Consider the following 22,288-nt stretch of genomic DNA (forward strand, 5'->3'; position numbering starts at 1 on the left):
TCGCTGCTCGACGCCCTCAGTCCTCCCTCTTTACCTCTGTGGCGACTCCCTCCGGGTCTGATGGACGGTTTGATGCTGCGGCGTCTCCTTGCCTTTTTCCTCCGGCATCCCCAGACCAGGACACAACGCTGCGGATCCGCCATGTTGTCTGATGACGTAGGGCGCGTGCGCGCTTTCCCATTGATGTACCAGCAAGGACGCGAACCTCGGGGGCGTCCCTCGAGATGACGTCATCCGCTTCCAATATAAAAGGTCTCAGTATTCAGCAAGAACTCCCTTCAGCAGTCTAAGCTACTCTGCCTCCTCGGACTTACCAGGGGTACCCGCTCCCTTTTCTTTATTTCAGACTGCCGATACGAACCGGTACTTGCTCCTCGAGGGCCCATGTTCCTGGACACTCTGAAGATTCTCTACTGCCTAGAAGCTATCGCCGATGCAGACATTTGTGAGGTACCCTCGCTCTCTCAGAGCTTTCCCTGGAACCAGATACTCGCTCCTCGAGGGCCCATGTTCCTGGACACTCTGAAGATTCTCTACTGCCTGGAAGCTATCACAGATACTAGACATTTGTGAGATACCATCTTTCTCTCAGAACTTTACTGGAACCAGGTACTCTGTCTTCAAGGGCCTAACCCTTTCCAGCTACTGAGTTTTCTCAAGACCTTATGTGAGTTGTCATCTAGTTCTGGCTATGAATACAGCATACCCTGTCTACTCACTATCTATAGTTTCTCTACAGCTCAGCAACCCTGGGATCGTGGTTCCAGTACCTGAGGGACTTCAGCCCTGCCGGGCATCTCAACTCACTACTGCCACAGCTGGTGGTTCTACTAACCTGTCTAATAAAAGAATTATCTGTGTCTGTATCCATACCCAAGCTTAGCCGGTGGTCCCTCTCAGGATATCCTCCTGGGGGCGCAGTCATCTGCCATTGGCCCAAGGATCCACCTATCTACATTCCTCTACAGCTGAGTGTCCTCTCCAAGCACTCCGCTGGTAACAGATTGCTACTCTCTCTCCATCAGGAGTCTTATATGGTGTTGGGACTGACCTTTTTTTTTTTTTTTTATTATTTATACTTTTATTGAGTTTTCCAACAATTTCCAACAAATGCACTTAGAAAGCATAATGGTACAATGTTGACAAACGCAATACAGTTAGTATATATGTCACAACTGAAATACAATAACCTTATGCCCTATGTGGAAGAGCATTCATGTTCAAGCTGGTACGTATCGTGCCAACTAGTACATAGTATATAGTATTCCCCATCCCCCCCTCCCCCGTTAGGAACAGTCAACTTTTGCACTATAAAAGCCATATCATCAGTTAGCATACATCCAAAACCTATAGGACAGAGCATGCTAAGTAAACTTTAGCAAACAAACAGATAGTCCACTAACAAAACCATGTAGTTAGGAAGCTCTTAACCACTGAATAGACCAAAGGAACATAACCAATTAAGGTACCCAATTCTGTAAGGGATGCCATATTTTAAGGTATTTAGGCATTCTATTATACTTAATCGCCGTCAGATGATCCAATCGCCTAAATCTTTGGACCTTGATCAGGATTTCCGCAAGCTGAGGGATCTTGGTAGATTTCCAGCACTGGGCTATGGTGGTACGCGTGGCTATTAACAGATATATGCACAACTTTTGTTGATATTGATCAAGACCTTCGATGGGTGCATTTAATAAAGCCGAAGCTGGATCCCAGTGTATGGGTTTTCCTAACAATTTACCTAACCATCCCTCTACTGCTCGCCATATTGGAATGATTTTCGAGCAGGTCCACCAAACGTGGATATATGTGCCAGTTTCCCCACATTCTCGCCAACACTGGGAAGGCACAGAGGGGTAAATTCTGTGCAAGCGAACCGGGTCAAAATGCCATCTATATAACATTTTATAACTATGTTCTTGCAGCCTTGCTGATATAGCACATGTAGTAGCTCTCTTGAAAATGGCACCCCACACCTTTACTGTAAGGGGCCCCCCCAGATCCTCTTCCCATTTCCGTATATGTGAAGATGTATGGTGATCCATATCCAATATCTGATAAATTTTAGAAATCCCCTTTGTTAAATGATCAGCATGAGAATAATAGTTTTCAAAGAGAGACCTAGTCATGCGTAGCCTCCCATGCATGATAATCCTTTTGAGAAAGTGACAAAGCTGAGCATGGGCTAAGAAGTGATTCGTACCTACAGCATACTTAGACATAAATTGGTCCCAGTGCAATATCTCCCCCCCTTGAAACATATGGCCTAGAGATGTGATGCCGGCTGTCTGCCATGTCAGGAAATCTCTAGAGTGATAACCAGCCGCGAATTCTGTGTTATGAAAAATAGAAGTTGTATAATAGAAAGAATAAGCCCCTGTCAACTTTATTTTCCATTGATCCCATAGTTTTAATGTGGTGTGCAACGTCCATGGAGGGTGTGATGTAACTCTCCACGTGGATCATGGCTGCCACAGGATAGCTCCCAAGGGCATGGGACCTGTCATGAACTGTTCAATTAATACCCATTGTTTAAGTGAGGTGACTCGAGCTATGTCCAATACAGGCCTCAATTGGGAAGCGACATAATATGCTCGCAGATCGGGCACTCCCAGACCCCCACGTAATTTAGATTGAAATAGAGTTTGGCTAGCCACCCTAGGAGGTCGCCGTCTCCAAATAAAACCAAAGATTTTCTTTTGTAGTCTGTGCAGCATTCGGGTAGATAAGAAAACCGGTAGAGTGGTGAAAAGACAAAGGTACCTAGGCAGGACATTCATTTTTATAATGGCTATTCTCCCGAGCCATGTAAAGGCCCCTCTATACCATCGATCTAAGTCTCTATCTATTTTGCGCATCTAGGGCACATAGTTGAGTGAGTACAGATCTGTTACCTCCGCATTAAGGTAAATTCTTAAGTATTTTAAGGAGTGTTTAGCCCATCTAAATGGAAACTGGTTAGTAATAGCGGTTACATCTGGGTGTGACAATGTAATGTTCAGCAGTTCAGACTTTTCAAAATTTACTTTAAATCCTGATACCTTGCTAAAGGACTTCAATTCCTGTTCGACCCCCATTAGGGAAAAGCAAGGGTCCGTCAGGGTGAACAGTGTGTCGTCCGCAAAAAGCGAAAGCTTGTAATGATGGGCACCCAACTCTACCCCTCGAATGGCCAAGGATGATCTGATGCTGATCGCAAATGGCTCAAGAAATAACGCAAAAAGCAGAGGAGACAGAGGGCACCCCTGCCGCGTACCCCTCCCAATGGAAAACATGTCTTCGTATCCGCCATTTACTTTTACCATAGCTTTCGGGTTTTCGTATAATTGGAGTATCCATCGAATAAAGTGGGTCCCAAAATTCATCTTATGCAGTGTTTGAAATAAGTAAGGCCAATGTACTAAATCGAACGCCTTCTCTGCGTCAATCGCAAGAAGTACAGCAGGAATGCGCTCCTTCTTGGTCCACCATATTAAATCTATAATTTTCCGTACATTATCTGCGGCCATTCTATGGGGCACAAATCCCACTTGGTCAGAAAGAATCATGGAGGGCAAGTATTTATTCAACCTTACAGCTAGTATCCTGGCCAGGATCTTTAAGTCTTGATTTATGAGGGAAATTGGTCTGTAAGACCCGTATAAAGTGGGGTCCCTGCCGGGTTTAGGTAAAATAGTAATTCCTGCAACATTGGATTGGTCTGGTATAGAACCTCCTTCTCTAACATAATTGAAATATTCCGTTAAATAGGGAACCAATGTGTCCGACAGAACCTTATAGTATTCCCCAGGTAGACCATCAAGCCCAGGGGATTTGTTAGCTTTAAGAGATTTAATAGTTGCTCGAACTTCCAAATCAGTAATGGGCCTATCCAGATCCATTTGCTGTTCCTCAGTCAAGAACGGGGTGTTCACATCAGCCAAATAGTCCGCAATATCAGACTCCAGGATATCTGTGCTAGAAGCATATAAAGTAGCATAAAAATCAGAAAAGCTGTTCCGAATTGCCATAGAGTCCACTATCGGTGATCCTTGGGGGGAAATAATTTTAGTAATACTATTTTGGAACACTCTCGCCTTTAGCTGTTTAGCTAAAAATCTCCCTGCTTTATCACTGCCTTCATAGAAGGCCTGCTTATTCAGTTCCAACTGATGTATAATTTGATGATCGTCTATTGCTTGCAACCTTAACCTAGCCTCAGTGAGTTTTTTATATATTGCCTGTAATTGGTGCTGGAAGTGCTGTTTCGCCAAAGCAGCAATCGTTTTCAATAAAAAAATTCTGTTCCGCTCTCGATCTTTTTTAAGAGCCGTAGCTTTAGCAATACAGTACCCACGGGCCACCGCTTTGGAACACTCCCACAGGCTACCCATGGATTCGACTGAGGGAGCATTAATATCAAAATACTCTTGCAGATGCCCCTTTAGGGCCTGACTAAACTGCTGATCTCTAAGTAGTGAAGAGTTAAGCCTCCAGAATGATTGGCCGCCCTGCCCCTGCTTTATAGAAAACTCAAGACGAACCACCCCATGGTCCGACCATGTGATAGGTTCGATTTCACTGGACTGAACCCTTAGAAGAAGACTAGGGTCCAGTAGGAAAAAATCTATGCTGGAGTAAGAGTTATGGGGTGCTGAGTAAAAGGTGTAGGATCTGGACACTGGGTTGCGATGCCGCCATACATCTGTCAAATTCCACTCCCCCATTATAGTAGTCAAAATCTTGTGGGCCGCTGGATGTGATAAATTTGGGTTGGGGGTCCCCTGATAGGAATTGTCTAGATTGAGATTTAACGTAAGATTGAAATCCCCTCCCCATATAACCTTACCATCACCATGCTCATGTAATAGGCGCTTAATCTTCTGATAGAAAAGTACCTGGTTGCTAGTGGGGGCATATGTGGAAAGAAGCGTGTAAATGTCGTTCCCTATTTTGACTTTAAGAAGTACATATCTGCCCTCTCATCTAAAATAGTTAACACTGGCTCAAAAAGTACAGAAGATATGAGAATCCCCGTACCGGTGTATCTGGATTGCTTGTTAGCTGCAGCATGAAAAACATGAGGAAAATCACGGCTTTTAAGGAGCTTCTCATGTCTCCTTCTAATATGGGTTTCCTGCACATATACTATAGAGGCGTGAAAACGCTTCAAATCTTTAATTAATAAATGGCGCTTCCTATACGTATTGAGACCCTTAGTATTAATAGTAAGAACTTGGATCATGATTTATGGAATTTAATCAAAAACAATGCAACAGTAGCTCTGATATCATTAAAGTAGCTAAAAGGCTTCCCTCCAGCACAATAACTGGGAAAGTAGGCCAATATAAGCCAGCTAATCTTACAGATGAAACGACTAAGAAATTTAATGGAAGTTCCCATATCCCAAACAATCCCTCCCCTGAATAATCCACTTAGAGAAATCTGTGGATTATAACCTATGGGTGCGATTCACCTCCTGGCAGGACCCCTGTCCATCCGCCCCAACCCCCACCTATGCAAAACCAGAAACAATCACACTTATATATGTAAACAGCAAACCCTTAAGTTAACCAGCATTGTAAATGAAATCACAACCCCATAAATGCGAATTATCCCTCCAGTCTATCAAAGGAGATACTTTCAAAGGTCCTCATCACCCTTGCTCAGAAAGTTGCTCCTGAGACTGCTGAGAGCGCATGATGGGCCTCCTCTTGCTCCTGTCGACTCGCTGCCATTTTAACCCTGCATCTCTCCTTGGCAGAGGGGCTGAAGACGACGATAGCAATGTTATCCGAATGTCCAGTCCAGCTTGTTGAAAGGTGGTGTTAGCTTCTTCAGCTTTCTGAAGCCTGTAGGTAATGCCATCACGCTGGAAGGAGAGTGCAAATGGATAATTCCACCGGTACCGGATACCTGCGTTACGTAGCTCTTCAGTAACAGATTTCAGTTCATAACGTTTTTTAGCGTGCTGGCAGCTAAATCTTGAAAAACAGCCACCTTGTGATTGCGCCAGGACCATAGCTTCTTTTGCTGGGCGATTGTATAAATAGATTCCTTCTGACGGAAGCTGAGGAAATTAATTAGAATATCCCGCGGCTTCCCATCCCGTCGCGCCCCCAGCGCGCGGTGAGCTCTTTCAATTTTGATGTCCATTTCTCCTAAGTTAGAAGCTACTTGTAAATCCGCCGGAGCCTGTTGCAAAATATGGGCGCAGAAGTCAGCCGCTACGGAAAAACAGTTAGCAAATTCTTCAGTTTCAGGCACGCCCCTTATTCTGAGATTTTGGCGCCTTGATCTATTTTCCATATCTTCTAATTTATCAGATAAGGAAGTGAGCTCTTTTTGGGTTCCTGCAGCTGATGTTGTGAGTTCAGACAGATCTGCAGCGTGCTGCTCCACCCGGAGATCGATTTCGTCTACTCTTTGCCCTAGTGCTAAAAAGTCTTCTCTTAACTCTGCAAAAGATTTCAGTAGTTCCTCCTTGTTGTTTTTCATGTCCGCCCGTAGCTCTACGAACCACTCGCGCATCACTGATTTAGTAGGGAGGTCCGCCAAGCTAGACATTGATTCAGCGGCATGCGGGGGGGATAGAATCAGGGCCTCCGCGTCCTCCAAATCCCCCATCGAGCACTCAGATATCGGGCCCGATCTTCCGTACCTCCGCCGCCGCTTTAGTGAAGGAAAATTTCTGCAGATCCGGTCCTCTTTTTTTCAGCAACATCACCCTGGTCGCTGGTAAGTTATGATACAGGCAGGCGTGTAAAAGTAGGAGCTGTGAATTCCACTTAATAGGGTTTGCAAGGTGGAGGAATGCCGGAGCTTTAGTCGAGGACGCCCATCTTGCCTCGTGGCGAACAGCGCCCCCCGGACTGACCTTTTTAACAATTCGCTTCAGGGGGCTCTCAAATCTACTTTTATGTTTAGGAAGTAGGCCACAGATGGGGGGGGGGGACGACAAGGATGTTTTTGCCATCCTTGCTGTAGTGGGTAACCCGAGCCAAGGTGTTGCAATGTATGGAACTGTTGATTGTGTTAGGAGATTGGGAGGGGGGCTGCTACATGGGCTGTGCAATGGCAGTGAGGTCACTGCTTGAGTTGCTGGATCTTTACAGCTGGGAGGTGGCCTAGAGGCCTATGCTGGTGGTGGAGTCTGCTGTTGGGGGAGGGGGAGGAAAGAATTTCAGAGTGGCCACTCTGGGGTGTGTTGGTGGTCTGATATCATCTTGCAAGGAGTGTTGGTGGGGTCAACTGGGGGGGTGGGGGTGGATGGGGGCTATTTTATATATGTTAAGATTTGGCTCGGGTTTGGTGTTGTGTTAATAAACTGTGGCCTTGCTTAATTCCATTTTCTGTGTGGTATGTGTTTTCTCTAAGGGAGTGAGGGTCAGAATGCTACTGGAGTCCTGTTTGCTCATGTTATGTTTTTTTCATGGTGTATGATGATTAGCTAAAGAACACTTTATGGACACCTAAGAACTTCTTTTCTTTCTTGTGCAGTGTGTGTACAAGCATTCCATCTTTTTCACTCTTTATGAATACTTGTATTTCAAAATTTCTGACTACATTGCAATATGACATTTTTGGTGATATAATATTGTAGAGATTACTTACCTGATAATCTTGTTTTCCTTAGTGTATGCAGATGGACTCAAAACAAATGGGTATAGTGTGCTCGTGCTAGCAGTTGGAGACGGATCTGACGTCAGCACGGGTACATATACCCCCACAGGAAGTGCCGCAAATCAGTAATCTTCCTTGCAAAAGCTGTAGCTGACCGATCAATTAAATGAACAGGATTACCCTGACCGATTGATAGTAGCTGGAGACCGCCAGTGATCACAACCGGAAGGCGTCGACACCCGGCAGGGTGGATGGCCTATTATAAGAAAACATGGCTTACCATGAGTCGATGAATCCCCATGTATGCTGGCAGCCGGGCGGGATGCTGAGTCCATCTGCATACACTAAGGAAAACGAGATTATCAGGTAAGTAATCTCTACATTTCCTAGCGTGTAGCAGATGGACTCAAAACAAATGGGATGTACAAAAGCTACTCCAGGACTGGGCGGGAGGCTGCCCGAGGACCGTGTAGGATTGCCCTCGCAAATGCTGTGTCCTCCCTGGCCTGGACGTCCAGACGGTAGAATCTGGAGAAGGTATGGAGGGAGGACCACGTCGCTGCTTTACATATCTCTGCAGGCGACAGCAGCTTAGCTTCTGCCCAAGAGGCTCTGGTAGAATGAGCCTTGACCTGTAGAGGCGGTGGTTTTCCCGCCTCCACGTAGGCTGCCTTGATAACTTCCTTAATCCAGCGGCGATGGTTGGCCGTGAGGCCACTTCCCCTTGCTTCTTCCCGCTGTGCAGGATGAACAGGTGGTCCGTCTTTCGTACTGCTTCTGACAGTTCCAGGTATCTGGACAGCAGTCTGCCGATGTCGAGATGGCGTAGCATTCGACCTTCCTCCGACTTCTTCAAACCTTCCGTGGTATGCAAGGATATGGTTTGGTTGAGGTGAAAGTGTGAGACCACCTTGGGTAAAAAGGATGGCACTGTGCGAAGATGGATAGCCTCTGGAGTGATTCTGAGAAATGGATCACGACAGGATAGTGCTTGTAGCTCTGAGATGCTGCGTGCGGAACACACAGCCAGCAAGAACACCATCTTCAAGGTTAACAAACGGAGGGACAGGCCTCGAAGTGGCCTGAAGGCTGATCCCGCCAAAAATTCCAATACTAGGTTGAGATTTCACAAGGGCACTGGCCAAATCAGTGGCGGGCGAATGTGTTTGACTCCTTTCAGGAAACGTGAGATGTCTGGGTGTTTGGCAATGGTGTTGCCGTCACTCCTGGGACCGTAGCAAGACAGCGCTGCTACCTGAACCTTGATGGAATTGAGGGACAGACCCTTCTGAAGTCCATCTTGTAGGAAGTCCAAAATCATAGGAATCTTAGTGGCATGCGAGTTGGTGCCGTGAGAATCGCAACAGGCTTCAAAAACTCTCCAGATCCTGATATATGTTAGGGATGTGGAGAACTTGCGTGCTCGGAGGAGTGTATCTATAACCGGCTCAGAGTATCCCCTTTTCTTCAGTCGAGCCCTCTCAATGGCCAGACTGTAAGAGAGAATTGAGCCGGATCCTCGTGGAGGATGGGACCTTGCCGCAGCAGGACCCTGTAGGGAGGCAGAGGTAGAGGGTTCCCTGCCAGTAGTCTTCTCACGTCTGCGTACCAGAGTCTTCTTGGCCAGTCCGGGGCCACTAGAAGAACTAGGCTTCTGTGTCGCTGAATCCTGTGTACAATGGCGCCCAGCAGGGGCCATGGAGGAAAGGCGTATAACAGGATCCCCTGAGGCCACGGCTGTGCCAGGGCATCGATCCCCTGAGCCCGAGAATCCCGCCTGCAGCTGAAATATCTGGGTACTTGAGCGTTGGACCTGGCGTCCCCCATTGATCCACAATTATCTGAAAGGCTGTGGGTGACAGCTGCCACTCCCCCGGGTTTAGGCTTTCTCTGCTGAGGAAGTCTGCCGTCGTGTTGTCCTTCCCGGCAATGTGGACAGCGGAGATGTCCTGGAGATTTGCTTCTGCCCAAATCATCAGGGGAGCTATTTCCAGGGATACCTGTTGGCTTCTGGTTCCGCCCTGACGATTGATGTATGCCACCGTGGTGGCATTGTCTGACATCACTCTGACCGCTCTGTCGCGAAGTCTGTGGGCAAATCGCAGGCACGCTAGCCTGACTGCCCGTGCCTCTAGTCGGTTGATGTTCCACCTCGACTCTTCTCTGGTCCACCTCCCTTGGGCGGTGAGTTCCTCGCAGTGTGCTCCCCATCCGTTCAGGCTGGCATCTGTGGTGAGCAGAATCCAGGTTGGGGAGGACATTCTTGACCCCCGGCTCATGTGGCCGGGCTGCAACCACCACCGTAGCTGATACCGCACTCTGGCCGGTAGAGGTAGGCGTACGGTGTAGTTCTGTGATCGTGGGCTCCATTTAGATAGAAGGGCGCGTTGCAATGGTCTCATATGAGCTCACGCCCAGGGCACCACTTCCAGAGTGGATGCCATGAGGCAAAGGACCTGAAGGTAATCTCGAGCTGTGGGCCGGCTGGCGCTCAACAGGGCCTGCAGATGACTCTGGAGTTTTGATTTTCTCTTGGAGGTCAGGCTGACCTTGTCTTCTCAGGTGTCGAATTGGACCCCTAGGTATTCCAGCGACTGGGACGGCTGTAGGGAGCTCTTGTTTAAGTTGACTATCCATCCGAGGCTCTCCAGAAGAGCTATAATTCTGTTGGTTGCCCGGTGGCTCTCCTCCGGTGACTTTGCCCTGATCAGCCAATCGTCCAGGTAGGGATGGACGAGAATTCCTTCCTTCCTGAGTGCCGCCGCCACGACTATTACCTTGGTAAAGATCTGCGGCGCGGTGGCTAACACGAAGGGCAAAGCTTGGAACTGGAAGTGCTGATTCAGGACTTTGAAGCGTAAACAGTGCTGGTGATCCCGATGGATTGGGATATGCAGGTAGGCTTCCGACAGATCTAGGGAGGTGAGAAACTCCCTTGGCTGTACTGAATTCTTGACCGACCGTAGAGTTTCCATGCGAAAGCTGGGGACCCGTAGGTGTCGGTTGACTGACTTCAGGTCCAGGACGGGCCTGAAAGTGCCCTCCTTCTTGGGTACTATGAAATAAATGGAATAATGCCCAGAATTTACCTCTCCCGCAGGTACTGGGATTATGGCTTTTAGGGCCAGGAGCCTCTAAGGTCACTTCTAGTGCCGCTGCCTTGAGCGGTGAACAAGGAGATTCCACAAACTTGTTCAGCGGAAGCCGAAAGAAATCCAGGTAATATCCCTCTCGGATGATGGCGAGGACCCACTGGTCCGAAGTAATCTCGACCCACCTGCGGTAGAAGAGGGTTAAGCCTGCCCCTATGGCTGCTACCCCCGGATGGGTCGGCTGATTGTCATTGTGGGTTGCGGCCGGGGCCGGAACCCGAGCCGGTTCTCTTCTTGTTATGCTTAGTCCGAAAGGACTGGTTCCTGGCCTGGGAACGAGGTGCTCGATAGCGAGTCCTGTAAGGGTTGACGCGCTGCAAGTTTCTACCTCTAGATGGTCTAGAAAAAGAACGCTGGCTCCTCCTCGCCCTGTCTTCTGGTAGACGGGGTAATGGGGAGGCACCCCATTTAGTAGCCCAGCTCTCGAGATTGCTGCCAAACAGTAAGGAACCCTTAAAGGGCATTCTTGTGAGTTGTGTCTTGGAGGACGAGTCGGCTGCCCAATGACGTAGCCAAAGCTGCCTCCTGGCTGCCACTGAAGAGGAGACTCCCTTGGATGCCGTACGAATGAGGTTGGAGGCTGCGTCAGTGAGAAATGCGAGAGCGGATTCCATGTCTGCTCCCTGGGTATTGTTTCTCGCCTGTGATAAACAGGAGCGTGTCACCACGGTGCAGCAGGTCGCGATTCGTAGGGACATGGCTGCTACCTCAAAGGCTTGTTTCAGAATGGTGTCCATGCGTCGGTCATGTGAATCCTTGAAGGCTGCTCCCCCCTCAACCGGAATGGTGGTGTGCTTCACTATTGCGTTAACTATGGCGTCTACCCTGGGGCACGCCAACAGCTCCTTGGACGCCGGATCCAGAGGGTACATGCCTGCCAAGGCCCGACCCCCTTTAAATGAGGCCGCCGGTGCCTTCCATTCCAGATCGATTAGCTGCTGTGCTGCCTGTAGGAGGGGAAAATGGTGAGCTGGTTGGCGCAGGCCCTCTAACAGGGGGCTCATTTTAGGGCCCCCTGGGGTATCCTGGCCTGGAATGGCCAGCTCCGATAGGCATTGCAAGACCAGGCCTGAAAGATCCTCTTTCTGAAAGAAGCGCCTCATGGTCCGATATGGCTCTATCTCCGAGGAAAGTTCACCCTCCTCGGGGGGCTCCTCACTGTCCTGGGAGCAATCCGAATCCCCATAAGCGGGGCTGTCGGGTGGTGAGAGGCTGTGCCTAGGTCTCAAGGGTCCAGGGACCGGATCAACCGGGACGGAAAGACCCATTCGAGGAGCAGACTGCATCTGGACAAAGGCGTGAATCCCTTTGAATAATTCCACCCAGGAAAGCGAAGCCGGATCTGGCCGTAGGGGCACCAGGTCTCTCGGGTTCCCTGGTTGCTCGCCGCGGCCCGCTAAGTCCGGTGTGCTCCCTGAGGAACCGCTGGGCTGGGGCCTGTCCTGTCCTGGGACTCCCATGGCCTCCTCACATTGGGCACATAGTGAGTCTGCTTCCTCGCTCTGTGTGGCTCTGAGGTTGCATGCTGAGCAGAGGCTTAGAGCTTTCATGCCAGATTGTGGAGGTGCCGGCTCTGCAGCCGCATGGGCTCTCTTATGCTCCATTCACCTGAAATTCGGTATCGCCCAATGATGTGTGCTTAACAAGTGCGCGTAACGGCATGCGCCTAGAACGAGCATCTTAGTAATGTGCGCCTATCCACAGGCGTCTTAGTAATGTGCCCCTATCCACGGGCGTCCTATCAACATGCCCCTATCCACGGGGCGTCCTATCAACGTGCGCCTATCCACGGGCGTCCTATCAACGTGCGCCTATCCACGGGCGTCCTATCAACGTGCGCCTATCCACGGGCGGCTTATAAACGTGCGCCTATCCACGGGCGGCATACAATGTGCGAACGTGCGCCTATCGCGTGCGCTAACAATGTGCGCCTATCAAGTGTGCTAACATGCGCTTATTGGCTTGAAGATGAGTAGGCTGGCAAAAATGGCGACCTCCTTGGCGTGCTGCCTCGTAGGCAGGCCCAGCGAATCCACACTTCCTCGGAGACCAAGTAAAGATATATGCCTTACCTTGTCTTTGGCGCTTCCCGGCTGCGACCCGGGCGGTCTCCGGCTGCGGGGGAGAGTACCTTCAACCGCCGCGCATAAGGACGTGTGCCCGCTGCCTTTAGGCCGCTCCCGAACTCGTCTCGCTCGGGGGCCAAGTCCACGCCGGGGCCAAGTCCACGCCGGGACCGAGGCTGCCTCCAGGCCGCGCCCGAACTCGTCTCGCTCAGGGGCCAAGCCGCGCCCGAGCCCTTCTCACTCGGGGGCTAGGTCCCTGCCGCGAACCGGCCACCGGACCAAGGCTCTTACCTCCGAGGGACCACGGAAGTCAGCTCGGGAAACTCAACTGGGTGAGTGACCGCCAGGTATCACCGCAGGAGTGCGGGGCTTGACCTCAATAGGTTTCTTCTAGGAATTTAGTTGATAGAATTTGGAACACGCTCAGCGAGCGTGAGGTAGCTCCAAACTGCTTTGGAGACGGAAATTACCGATTTGCGGCACTTCCTGTGGGGGTATATGTACCGGTGCTGATGTCAGATCCGTCTCCAACTGCTAGCACGAGCACACTATACCCATTTGTTTTGAGTCGATCTGCTACACGCTAGGAAAACCACTTTTTTGTGTTGTTTGTTTTATAAATGTAAAACAGTGAATGCCTAAAAGTTAACATAAAATAGAATGAAAAACCTTACCAGATATTGAAAGTAAACAGTTATTCATTACATACAACCATGTACATCTCCGTGGAAACAGCTGATAAAAAAAGAACAAAATGTAATATAAATAAGATAAAGTACTGGGAGTACATAGTCTTATTCAGGATCTACATGCATAATATAAGGAACTGCCTGGGTAGATTTGCTGAATCTGCACAAGTGGATTTTCAGTTACCTAAATATATGTGTGCGCTTTCACAATGTGCATACTTTAGCTGCATAAATTAGAAAAACAGATGTTCTGGGACATGGTTGAAAACTACAAATATAAAATATACAGTACATATGTAGTAGGCATGCTATCATGTACTTAATGCCATTGTTCTACACTGCTTAATTACAACGGTTTACAAAGTCATCATTTGGTTTCTGGATCAATTCCCAGTCTAGGTCAGCATTCATATTATGGGTCACTACAAATAGCTAATACATAGACTAGGTCATATTCATGCATTATCTAGTTTTTTAGAATTATAAATACCTTTTCTAGGTCAACACAACAGCATCAAGTATGAGTTATTAAGGTGCTATTTCATTTTGCCATACTCAGAATGTAGTTTTTTACACTTTACATCCTTCAATTCAAGGAAATTGTAGCTGTATATCAAGCTGATCTTCAATGTCAATGTACATAGGTGCCTTGTGTTTGAAAAAATGCTGTTTTGTTTGGGCTGAAAAGGATGTGTGAACCATTAAAGTTAGGCACCTATTGAAAGATAAGTTGTTTTTAAAAGCTATTTAGGTGGGAGGCGAAATTTTGGAAACAATTTGTTGTGCAAACTGCTGGTAAGATCCATGAACATAGGCGCCAGTATCTTAAATTACTCTAAGAGGACAGACCTTTCTTAAAAGAAAACCTATCTATGCATCAAGATTTTCATAGTATGTCTGCTCAGTTTACCAATCTGAGGACATTTCTGCTAGTCACAAAGTAAAGTTAGACTGTGCTTTTCTAAATTATACATCATTCCATTAAGGATGTTTTCCCTCAGTTAGTTGGATATTATAATTGGCAAAGTAAGCACAACTACATTTTCACCAACAAACTAACCTCAAATACTACAAAACAGAGATTTACACAATATGAGTGTGTTAACATTCTTGGAATGATTTAAAGATGCCTTTGTAAACTTAAGATCATGATAGTTTGCTCTTTTGTAGTTAAGATGTTGGGACTGTGCTATCAGTGTATAAAAAAAACTGTCTAATTTCTATTAACTACCAGGCCGATGCAATACAGTGCGCTCAACCAACTGCACTGGTTAACCCATAGTTGGACACGTGTTTTGGACGCGTGTTCACATTCCCTTATTCTATAAGGGGATTAGCGCATCCAAAAAGCGCGTGCAATCTCCCCCACGAAGATAATAGCACCAGATGCACACATTTTTACCCTCAGAAATTAACGCCTGCCGGAGCAGGCGTTAATTTTTGAGCAGCCCAAAAATACTGCTTTTCTATACTTCCTCCGAATAAATATTGTGGCGATATTAAGTCGGAGGAAGAAAAAGGACAACCTTTAAAAAAAAAAAATGTTTTTTTCAAATTAAAAAAAATAATGTGCGGGCAGTCAGGTTAGGAAAACGGGCACTCAATTAACGAGTGTCCATTTTCCTAACCTATGGCTGTGCACAGGTTAGGAAAATAGCCGCTCGTAAAATTGAGCGTCCGTTTTCCTAACCGGCTGACAGCCAATCTCTCCTGGGCGCCTGCTGCCAAGGAGGCGCTAGGGGTGCACAATTTCCCCTGGTGCCTCCTTTTTACCACAGCACCCAATTTAAATATTAAATCAGGTGCCCTGGAGAGGTCAATTGGTGTGCGTTGGGAGAGCAGGTGTTCAATCATGAGCATCCGTTTTTCCCATGCTGATATTGCATCGGCTGAAGGGAACTAGTTGGAAAAAAGCTATGAATATTTGTACCTAAAAGCATGAGTTTGTGCTTGGTGAATGCAATTTCAATATTTTAAATATGTTATGCAACACACACTAACATACCTGTTCCATGGATGTTTCATGTAACTCATTAAGATTCAAGGTATAAATACCTTCTTCTGCACCAAATATCAAATACTGATCTGAAAAATAAGAAAACAAAATAGATTGCTTATGATGGAGCAAATTGTTTAAGGCAGGAATAAAGTTTTATCTACTGTCTATCACTATCATCTCCCTTGTTTGAATTTTAAAGGCAGTTTGATATTTAGATGTGAATGATGACAGGTTTTACTTCTTGTAAGCTTAGTTCTATGACCTCTGCCGTCCCCACCAGGAAGCGGAGGTACTTCCTGAGGTTGGGGACAACTGCAATATGGACATAAGCCTCCTTTAAGTCAAGGGAGCAGAGCCATTCTCCTTTTCAGAGGAGAGGGATCAGCGTGCCCAGAGAGACCATCTTGAATTTTTCTCTTACGAGAAATCGATTTAATGCCCTGAGGTCGAGAATGGGGCATAAGCTGTCATTCCTCTTCGGAATGAGGAAGGGTCTATATCATGCCCCCTGCACCAGATGGAAAAACGTTTTCACGTTGAGCTGTAGGACTTCCTGGTCGAAGGTTTCCGGGACTCCACCAGAACCTGGGAAACCCAATCCGAGAGCTGCAACGGCTGGAGGACTACACCCTGAACATCCAAGCTGTGAGGGCCAGTGCTTAGAGGTTCTGATGGCGCAGGGCGCCCCGATTCTGCAGTATAAGATCAGGCACCGTTCCCAGCTGGATGGGCGCTCACACCGACAGGTCCTGCAGAAGTGGGAACCAAGACTGCTGAGGCCAAGAAGGCTCTACGAGTATCATGGTCCCCCTGTCCCGTGCAAGGCTCCACCTGATGATGTCATCCACATGTGAGGACTACCATCCTGCTTGTCCTAGGAGAAGAAAAATTTACTAGCTGAAGCTAGAAAAGCATAGCCTGTGAGGCCTACTTAGTCTGTTTTATTTTCTGCAGAACACTAAATATTTTCTTCACTGCAGTTGCAAGGCTCTTTCGGAAGTTTTTCTATTTTCTTCTTTTTAGATACCTCAGCCTTGAATGGCTGACAAAAACGCTAAGGACTCAAATGGTGTCCTACATGTAACAAAAAAAATATCTATCAATGACCACCATACTGAGTGTATGTGTTGTCTAGATCTTGAACTTGATGTTCCAAATTATTTAACCTGTTCTAAGGGCCATAAAACTTTTAAGGCTCTCATTTCCGGATTTCTTCCAGACTATTCTTTTTTTTATTTTTAATTTTTTATTTATGATCATTTTACAGAATATACAAATAAACATTTGTATGGGAAATACAGAGATATTTTAAACAAATAATCTAAGGCTAAAAGCCTGCAGTTTGAACACCAAATATCATTATCTCAATCTCTTATTACATAGGAAATCAGGGAGCGAGCAGAAACTAATTTACGAGGAGTATATAATATAAGCATTTTTAAGTTAGGTACTTTAACCACAGATATATTATCTATACCCTTTATCCTTCTTCAGGAAGCCTCCTCCCAGAAATAAAGACCCTCAACTGTTCCGGTAAAAAAAAAAGACATAAGTATTCCTGGCCAGTTGGATTATGCATTTACAGGGGTATCGCAACTTAAAACTACCCCCAAGTGCTATGGTCTCGGCTCTCAAAGATAAGAACTCTTTTCTACGCTGCTGCGTAGATTTAGCTAGGTCTGGGTACACTCGGACCAGGCCCCCTTGATAGGGAACATTTATATTCTTAAAGTAACTCTTCATTATCAGTGATACCGCCATTTCATCAAAAAAAGTAACAAAAAGAACCGCACGGTCCATTATTTCAACATTAGAGTTTTCCAGATAATCTGTCAGATTATGAAAATCTGACTGTAGGGGAAATATTAACGGTGTACTGGTTCTCTTAGGTAAAAAGAAAAGTTTTTTTTATAGGTGGTATCCTTTCACTTGAAATTTTTAATACCTCAATTGCATATTTCTTAAATGACAATAGGGGTATTTCCCCAGCTATAACGGGAAAATTTAACAGTCTTAGATTCAAGTGCCTCATATAATTTTCAATAGACTCAAGCCTTCTCAGAGATGATACTTTTTCTGAGACTATTGCAGCGTTCGCACTCTGTAGGCTTTCTATATCATGTATTTTCTTTATAGAGTTATCTTGCTCAATAAATTTAGTTTTTGTGTCTGTTTCGAGAACCCCGACCTTAGCTACAATCTCGTCCAGTTTTTGAGTCTGAATATCTAATTTGAAGGACATTCCTGCTACAAGTTCCCAGATATTCTCTAGGGTTATCACCGCCGGTTTATTCAATTGCCGGGGAGGGTTCTTTACCCCAAGTCCGACGTTTTCGTCAGCTTCGCCCGATGTTCTGGGAGATACTACTCTCATTCTTCCTCCTTCTCCCGGCGTTTCAACCCACTGGGGATCCGTAATAACTCCCTCCACTCCACTCATTCGGCCGACGTCTGGGCCACCCAGCGAGCTCCGTCTGATGATATCATCAGATTGCGACTAGTCTCCTCGGTCAGCTGTTAGAGGCAAAGTTTTCGGTGGTGTTCTACACTCGGGGGTGCTCAGTGAAAGTTCCCCAGGTGAGTAAGGCTCTCCTCTCGCCTGCTCACCAGCGGGGACTGATGCCCTTAATTGCTGTGGTTGGAGGGCGAAATCGGAAATCAGTCGTTGTCCGGCAGCAGGGTTCGGGTCTGGTGGATAGACCCGGACTTTGCCTTTCCTTTTATGAGGCATTGTAAAGAAGAAACTCCAAAAAGAATGCTGCAAGAAACTGGAACCGGAATTAACGACTATTCACCCTCTCACAGCACCGTCTTGGATCTCTCTCTCCCTTTGTGGTGAGCTGATATGATTCGTGAGGAAGCCCCCGTCCTCCCGTCCTTCTCCGGAACAAGCCGGCGTGCCCCTTAGGGCGCGCGGCTTGGCGGTGCGCCGGCGGCAGCAGTGCGCCGCTCCTGCGCCGATTTTATGGGCGCATGGGTTCCTTCCGCTGACGTCAGGAGCGTCGGGGGGCGGGGTTCTGATCCCTTCTCTGGTCGCGGGCAAAGGCTCCCGGAATCAAGCCCAGACTATTCTGAGCCTGACTGTGACATTAAAATTTACTACTTCATCCAATAAATCCTTCAACCTCGAAAGTTCCTTCCTCTTCTTCGTAGTTCAATTTGAGGCTGGGCAAAATTACTTTTAAGGTCAGCCACTTGTTGTTTATTCCCTTAGACAAGGCATCAGAGCTATTGAGGCTGAACACTGGGCTCTGGCAGTGACAATTCAACATCTGTTTGGTCCTTTGACTCAATCTAATGAAGGTGATAATATAGTGGTCTGCTGTCTTAAGAAACCCTGGTAGGAGACCTCTTTCATGCAGACTACATTGTTAACTTCTTTCATACTTCCCAACCTACCTTCCTCATCCCCGATTTATATGAGACCTGTCTCCATTTGTAGCACAGGAGGATATTCTATCTCCTGCAACTGCTCATTGGCATTGTGTACGAAAAAGATGTAGACAGAAAGGTACATGACCACATGGCTCAAAATCTAGCTATGCTTCAGAGAGGTTTGATCCTGAGTACACTGATTTCCTCCACAGATACTGATTAATTTGGCACAAGTGAAACTTATTGTTGAGATTACTTACCTGATAATCTCCTTTTCCTTAGTGTAGACAGATGGACTCAGAACAAATGGGTATAGTATGCTCGTGCTAGCAGTTGGAGACGGATCTGACGTCAGCACGGGTATATATACCCCCACAGGAAGTGTAGCAACTCAGTAATCTTCCTTGCAAAAGCTGTTATGGATGTATGTGTACTGACAATCAATGAAATTAGTGAAACAGGATTCCCCTGACCGATTGATAGGAGCTAGAGACCACCAGCATTCACAACCGGAAGGCGTCGACACCTGGCAAAGGGGACGCTCTTATGTAAGAAAATGTCATGGCCTACCTTGAATCGGTGAACCCATGTATACCGGCAGCCGGGCGGGATGCTGAGTCCATCTGTCTACATTAAGGAAAAGGAGATTATCAGGTAAGTAATCTCAACATTTCCTAGCGTGTAGCCAGATGGACTCAGAACAAATGGGATGTACAAAAGCTTTACTCCCAGCCTGGGCGGGAGGCTGCCTGAGGACAGTGTAGGACTGCCCTCGCAAATGCTGTGTCCTCCCTGGCCTAGACATCCAGATGGTAGAACCTGGAAAAGGTATGGAGGGAGGACCATGTTGCCACTTTACATATTTCCGCAGGCGACAGCATCCTTGATTCTGCCCAAGATGCTGCTTGTGCTCTGGTAGAATGAGCTTTGACTTGTAGAGGCGGTGTCTTCCCGGCCTCTACGTAAGCCGCTCTGATAACTTCTTTAATCCAGCGGGCGATGGTGGGCCGAGAGGCCGCTTCACCTTGTTTCTTTCCGCTGTGCAGGACGAACAGATGATCCGTCTTTCGTACTTCTTGTGTCATTTCCAGATATCTGGGCAGCAATCTGCCGATGTCGAGATGGCGTAGTAAACGCCCTTCTTCTGATTTCTTCAAACCCGCCGTGGTAGGCAAGGATATGATTTGGTTGAGGTGAAATTGTGAAACTACTTTAGGTAGAAAGGAGGGAACCGTGCGAAGATGGATTGCCTCAGGAGTGATTCTGAGAAAGGGATCACGGCAGGACAGTGCTTGTAACTCTGAGATGCGGCGTGCCGAACACACTGCCAGCAGAAACACCATCTTCAAAGTTAGAGAACAGAGAGACAGGCCCCGAAGGGTCTGAAGGTGGATCCCGCGAGGAAATCCAAAACAAGGGTGAGGTTCCACGGGGCACTGGCCACTTCAGTGGCGGGCGAATGTGCTTGACTCCTTTCAGGAAGCGAGAAACATCTGGATGCGTGGCAATGGTCTTGCCATCCCTCCTGGGACCGTAGCAAGACAGTGCCGCCACCTGAACCTTGATGGAGCTTAGGGAGAGACCCTTCTGAAGCCCATCCTGCAGGAAATCCAGAACAATAGGGATAGTGGTCGCATGTGGATTGGTGCCATGAGTGTCGCACCAGGCTTCAAATTCTCTCCAGATCCTTACGTAAGTGAGGGATGTGGAAAACTTGCGAGCTCGGAGGAGAGTATCTATCACCGGCTCCGAGTAACCTCTTCTCCCTCAGCCTAGCCCTCTCAATGGCCAGACCGTAAGAGAGAATTGAGCCGGATCCTCGTGGAGGATGGGACCTTGACGTAGCAGGTCCCTGAGAGGAGACAGGGGAAGGGGCTCCCCTGCCAGTAGTCTTCTCATGTCCGCGTACCAGGGTCTTCTTGGCCAGTCTGGTGCCACTAGAAGAACTAGGCCCCGGTGCTTCTGAATCTTGTGAATAAGGGCGCCCAGCAGAGGCCACGGAGGAAAAGCGTATAGCAGAGTCCCTGGAGGCCATGGCTGAACCAGGGCGTCGATCCCGTGACAGAACGGATCTCGCTTGCGACTGAATTATCTGGGTACTTGAGCATTGGACCTGTCCGCTAGTAAGTCCATGTCCGGAATCCCCCACTGATCCACAATCATCTGGAAGGCTGTGGGCAACAGCTGCCATTCCCCCGGATTTAGGCTTTCTCTGCTGAGGAAGTCTGCTTTGGTGTTGTCCTTCCCGGCAATGTGGACGGCGGAGATGTCTTGAAGATTCGCCTCTGCCCAAGCCATCAGCGGGGCTATCTCTAGGGATACCTGTCGGCTTCTGGTTCCGCCCTGACGGCTGATGTAGGCCACCGTGGTGGCGTTGTCGGACATCACTCTGACTGCCCGGTTCCGCAGTCTGTGAGCAAATTGCAGGCAGGCTAACCGGACTGCTCGTGCCTCTAGACGGTTGATGTTCCACCCTGACTCTTCTCTGTTCCACCGCCCTTGTGCGGTGAGTTCTTCGCAGTGTGCTCCCCATCCTCTCAGGCTGGCATCTGTGGTGAGCAGAGTCCACGTGGGGGAGGACATCTTCGACTCCCTGCTCGTGTGGTTGGACTGCAACCACCACCGTAACTGGGTCCGCACTCTGGCGGACAGAGGTAGATACATGGAATAATTCCGGAAGCGGGGGCTCCAGCGAGAGAGCAGGGAGCGTTGCAGAGGTCTCATATGGGCCCTTGCCCAGGGTACCACTTCCAGGGTGGATGCCATGAGGCCGAGAACCTGCAGATAATCCCAAGCTACAGGCCGGCTGGCTCCCATCAAGGACCGGAGACGCGCCTGAAGTTTTAACCTTCTCTTGGTACTGAGACTGACTTTGTCTACCTGGGTGTCGAACTGGACTCCCAGGTATTCCAGTGATTGGGAAGGCTGTAGGCAACTCTTGTTGAGGTTGACTACCCATCCCAGGCTTTCCAGAAGGGTGATCACTCTGTTGGTTGCCCGATGGCTCTCCTCTCGTGATTTCGCCCTGATCAGCCAATCGTCTAGGTAGGGATGGACAAGGATTCCTTCCCGTCTGAGCGCCGCTGCTACCACTACGATCACCTTGGTGAAGGTCCGCGGCGCCATGGCTAACCCGAAGGGCAGAGCCCGGAATTGGAAGTGGCATCCCAGAACCTTGAAGCGTAGGTAGCGCTGATGATCCCGATGAATCGGGATATGCAGCTAGGCTTCCGACAAGTCTAAGGCCATGAGGAATTCTCCTGGCTGTACTGCGATCTTGACTGAGCGCAGAGTTTCCATGCGAAACCTCGGGACCCTTAAGTATCGGTTGACTGATTTGAGGTCCAATATGGGCCGGAAAGTGCCCTCTTTCTTGGGTACCATGAAATAAATGGAATAGTG

The 22,288-nt window shown here is 48.0% G+C and overlaps 1 protein-coding gene across 3 annotated transcripts in view; it reads right to left on the reverse strand.

The window, feature by feature from the left end:
• Positions 1-22,288, reverse strand: part of MAP4K3 (mitogen-activated protein kinase kinase kinase kinase 3) — a 1,052,401-nt gene that overhangs the window by 118,422 nt on the left and 911,691 nt on the right. For all 3 annotated transcript variants that reach the window (XM_029594354.1, XM_029594353.1, XM_029594355.1), the window contains 2 exons: positions 15,518-15,597; positions 13,498-13,558 (listed from right to left, as the gene is read on the reverse strand). In XM_029594354.1, coding sequence (XP_029450214.1) covers positions 13,498-13,558; positions 15,518-15,597 — 141 coding nt within the window. The remainder of the gene's footprint in view (positions 1-13,497; positions 13,559-15,517; positions 15,598-22,288) is intronic.

This window comes from Rhinatrema bivittatum, chromosome 3 (genome assembly GCF_901001135.1).
Source record: "Rhinatrema bivittatum chromosome 3, aRhiBiv1.1, whole genome shotgun sequence".
Taxonomy (NCBI): domain Eukaryota; kingdom Metazoa; phylum Chordata; class Amphibia; order Gymnophiona; family Rhinatrematidae; genus Rhinatrema; species Rhinatrema bivittatum.